The sequence below is a fragment of the Carassius gibelio genome, chromosome A20, assembly GCF_023724105.1.
Source record: "Carassius gibelio isolate Cgi1373 ecotype wild population from Czech Republic chromosome A20, carGib1.2-hapl.c, whole genome shotgun sequence".
Lineage (NCBI taxonomy): Eukaryota > Metazoa > Chordata > Actinopteri > Cypriniformes > Cyprinidae > Carassius > Carassius gibelio.
The window spans coordinates 27,746,090-27,750,981 of NC_068390.1; the positions used below are offsets into that span (position 1 = coordinate 27,746,090).

Genomic DNA, 4,892 nt, shown 5'->3' on the forward strand with positions numbered 1-4,892 from the left:
TGGTGGATGGTTAAAGCAATGCAAATTGCTGCTAACTTCTGTGTGTTCTTAGGTGAGATGGCTTTGCATTGTATATACATCTTTGTTAATACGCTCAAGGATTGATTTTTGATACTGCAGTGCCATCTGCAGGTCACAGCAGCTCATTACAGTTTGGATTTGGGCTGATGCACTTCTCTGATTGACAGACAGGCGGCGCTGGTGAGTGACGTCATCCGCTTCAACTCAAACCTCATGTTTAGATATAATGTGAAATACTATGACAGTCTGACAGCTCCTAAAAGATTTTGGATGCCATTTATATTAAAAAACATGAAAAAACAACAAATCTAATAAAAATGTGACAGTTGTATAAAAACTACCAAATTATCTGTAATTATTTTATTTCAATGGTAGTTCAGATCAAGCTAATGGTCTAAATCTAAATCTCAGAAAACTGTTTAACCCCAAAAAAAAAAAAAAAAAAAAAAAAAAAAAAAAAAAATATATATATATATATATATATATATATATAAATAAATTAAATAAATAATAATATAAAAAAATAAATAAATGTACAATTAAATATCATTTCTTTATGCAAAGTTTTTTAAATTCTCTGAAGCTTCCTCCAAGGCAATATTTCACACCAACACAAATAATATTATAAAACTGTCAAAAAATATTCTTAAAATATTATTTTAATCTTGTTTTCCGTCAGCATCGCAGGAAAGTCAACAGCTTCGAGCTTGTGATGCATTATTTTCTGTGATTATGATTATTGTATACATTTATCTTACTTACTTACTTACTCTTGTTTAAATGCACATAAAGGTAGAAATATTTCTATTTCTGTCACCCACTTCCTCTTACGAATGGACAGCCCCATAATTCAGCATCCTGTGAGAACCTTGAGCATCAGTTTTTATTAATTCAAGCAAACTGTTACAGTAAACTGTTAATTACGTTACACGGTATACAGTATTTTAAATCATGTTTAATCTTTGTTTTGACTGAGTCTCTTTTTTCCGTCTGGAACATAGAAACAGCGAACGCTGGAGAAATGCAGGCAGAAGTAGTAACAGCACAATACATTCAACTCATCAACATTTATACAAAACATAAGGCCTAAGAAAGAGAAACCAGCGTTCAGTCCCAACAGAGACAGACAGACAGACGACGAGCGTTTGCTTTCATCTCTCGCTCATCACAAAGTCTGCTCTCATATATATATATATATATATATATATATATATATATATATATATATATATATATATTAAATTGAGAAATGCAATAAATTACAATTTATAGACCCAAAAAAAGGCCACAATATGTTTTGTTTGACCTTTATGGGAAGGTGTCAATATTATTTAATATGAAAATCTCATGAAAACATGTCACATTTCACCCCAAAAACAAATAAATAATTTAGAAAAAAAAAAAAAAAAAATTATATTAATGAAAAAAAAATTAAAAAAAAAAAAATTATAGGACTAAATGTCAGTTTTATAATTCATGTTTACCTTTTAAAAATTTATTTAATATTTTGGAGGAAAATTTTAAATATTTAAAATTTTAATATATATATATCTAAAAGAAAATGTAGTGTACAACAAAATTAATTCTTCATCAAAGATCACAATGTGAAAAAAAGAAGAAAAAAGAAGAAAAAAATATATATATATTTAAATGTAAATTAAATATTTTACAAACATTATTGTGAGGTGAAATATAACTTGTAAAAGAGATTACGTCCTGTATTTTAGTAATCTTGACCCATTAATAATAACGATCCATCAAACAACACATCTCTGAAATGGAAGAATGGTTTGGAGATGATGTAGAAAGTGTTTAATAATCATCCATCACATTCTGATCTGCCGCATTGCGACGTTCCCGTCGTGTCCAGAAGAGGACGCTGTTGTCTCGTGCTGAACAATAACAGGTTTGTTCTTCCTATTGAGAATAAAAGACGGATAAACTCAAATGAAAGAAATATGACATCCCCACCGGGTTATTTTCCTTCATCAGTTGCACAACAAGTGGCTAAAAAACATTGAAGCAAAGCATTCTGGGAACACTGGATCGAGTCGTGTGCCGTTTCCTGAATTAGAGCACGACTGATCGGAGACTGTTGGAGGGAAAACTCTTATTGGGAAGAAGGAACGTCCGTCTGTCTCTCATTCTGTCCAGTCGACCTCGTCGAACTCGTCCTCGTCCTCGGAGTCGCTGTACTCCACAGCGATGCGGCGCGACAGGATGGTGGCCACGTCGTTCCCCACGCGCTTGTGTTTGGCCTCTTGTTCCCGCTGCTCCTCCACCTTCCTCAGCTGGATCCCTGACACACACACGATGGAAAAGCTCCTTGTATTTACTCTGACATTTATACATTGCATTCAATGCCGCTTCTTGCTTTCCCTGGGAATCAAACCCAGGACCTTGGATAATATCAATCAAATAAGATATTTAATGCATTGCTTGTTCTAGAACTCACAATCATAAGTTTCAACAGAGCTACTTGTTATTTAATGCATGTAACTTGTAAAAGAGATTACGTCCTGTATTTTAGTAATCTTGACCCATTAATAATAACGATCCATCAAACAACACATCTCTGAAATGGAAGAATGGTTTGGAGATGATGTAGAAAGTTTAATGCATACTAGACTAACTGAGACTTGTCATGGCACTTGTATTCTGTTGTTGTTCTCTTGTTGACCTGACTGCTTCTATTGTTCTCATTTGTAAGTCGCTTTGGATAAAAGCGTCTGCTAAATGATTAAATGTAAATGTAAATGTAAATGCATGTATTATATTTTGTAAAATTTGTATTTTTAATTATCTTAATTTACTAATTTAATTTATTAATCTATACATTCATACATTATATAAAATTGTTATTAATTAATATTTTCTAATAATATTAATTTATTCATTGAATTTATATATATATATATATATATATATATATATATATATATATATATATATAATCCGTTTTTTTTTATTATGCTAACGTGATTTTTTGCAATTATATTTTCCTTATTTTTTTTATTGTACTAGTTTATTCATTTTGTTTACAATATCCATATTATATATTTTAAAAGATATATATATATATATATATATATATATATATATATATATATATATATATATATATATATATATATATGTGTGTGTGTGTGTGTGTGTGTGTGTGTGAATATTATATTATAAATTATATGATATTTTTTATTTTAATTTTTTATTGTATCAGGATATTAATTTTGTTTAATATATCAGTATTAATTATATATTTAAGTTAGATTTAATTTATGCTGCATTTATTTATGGAATTAGTAATTTTCTTATGATATTTTTAATTATTCTAATTTTTTTATTAATGTATTATATTCATAGTTTGTATAAATTACATTCAATAATTAATTTATATTTAACTAACTACATATTTAAATTGTTAATTTATATTGCATTTATTTGTTCCTTTTAATTGTTTTTATTTATATAGTTTAATTTTGTTCTAATTTATTGATTTTATTCATTATTTCTTTGTAATATTAATTAATTTATTGCATTTAAATATTTGATTGAATATAATTTTTAAAACAAATAATTTAATAATTACATTTATAATTTTCTTTAATTTCATAGTTTTTCTTTTTTATTTACTATGATAGTTTATAGTTTATTTTCTTTCTTGTGCTGTTTATTATCATTATTTATTTATTTTATAATCTACTTGTGCATCAGTAGGCAATTTCTAAAGCATTTTGTTCTATTTAATTTCTCTTCAGAGATTTTTGAAAATTCTAAACATTTGATTCAGAGCAAAATGAAAAGGTCTGAATGCAGCATTTTAAAATATATAAAGACAGAAATAGTAAGAGCAGTGTGCTTTTCTGAATTCAGCTTTGTGTGTACTAAAAGTCTTTTAGAAGAGAATGAATGTAAATTGTGAACGACGTAAACAAATCAGCTGTGAAAATAAACCTATTAAATATAACATATTTGATACAAAATATTCAAATATCTATCAACAGATACCTGATTTGCATATACTGAGTGAACTTGAGCAAAACCCCGCCTACCTTTACGGATGGCTTCCAATAGAACGCTGCGGGCATCGCTGATTGGCGGCAGGTTGGATTGATACCTCTTGACCTCGTGACCCGAGTGAGTGGGCGGCGACGAAATGGCTCCTGATGGGAAGGAAGGCATGGTGGGCGGGCCTGAGGATGTGCAGGGGGAGGAGCTTCTGTTTCCTGGGAGGGGCAGGGGAGGAGGAGGCGGAGGAGGTGGCAAAACCGCTCCGTCTCCAGCTGTGGGCGGAGTCTTGTCAAGCTGTCCGCGGGCGGGGGAGGAGTGAAGGGGCGGAGCCACTGGAGGGGGGGCGGGGTGCAGAACCCCCGGGGCGATCTGAAGGGGGGCAGGGGGAGGGGGGATGGCCGGGGGCTGCAGGGAAGGTAAGGGAGGGATTGGAGGCGGGGCTGAACCACGCATTCTTGAACCTGATTGGCTTGCAGGCAGGGGAGGAGGGGGTGGGGGTAGAGGGGGCGGAGCCGGGGGCGGGGCATTTGAGTTGAGGAAGACAGGCATGCGAGCCGGAGACTGCGTAATGCTGTCCGAGAAACCTGAGCTGGAGCTGCGAGACAGAAAGATGGAAATATTACCTTTGTGGAAATAATGACACAAACTATATATTACTTAAAGAAAATAAAAATAATATATTTTACAATTAAATGGCTTCAACAAAAGGATTTACCATTGATTATCAATCTATTAAAAGGTTTATAAGTTATCATTAAAAATAATTTCCATTATGGAGAAAATGAACTGCTTTTATATATCTAGGACCCACGGTCCCTTGCTGCTCAATCAACGCTTCTGTCTTAGTAAGCAGCTGCCTA

General features: G+C 32.3%; 1 protein-coding gene across 3 annotated transcripts in view; it reads right to left on the reverse strand.

Annotated features, from left to right (window-relative positions):
* Window positions 1-886: 886 nt before the first annotated feature.
* The window catches only part of LOC127938050 (actin-binding protein WASF1-like), a 38,241-nt gene continuing 34,235 nt past the window's right edge, over window positions 887-4,892 (reverse strand). For all 3 annotated transcript variants that reach the window (XM_052534438.1, XM_052534439.1, XM_052534440.1), the window contains 2 exons: window positions 4,074-4,627; window positions 887-2,320 (listed from right to left, as the gene is read on the reverse strand). In XM_052534438.1, the coding sequence (XP_052390398.1) occupies window positions 2,163-2,320; window positions 4,074-4,627 (712 nt within the window). In that variant the 3' untranslated portion in view covers window positions 887-2,162. The remainder of the gene's footprint in view (window positions 2,321-4,073; window positions 4,628-4,892) is intronic.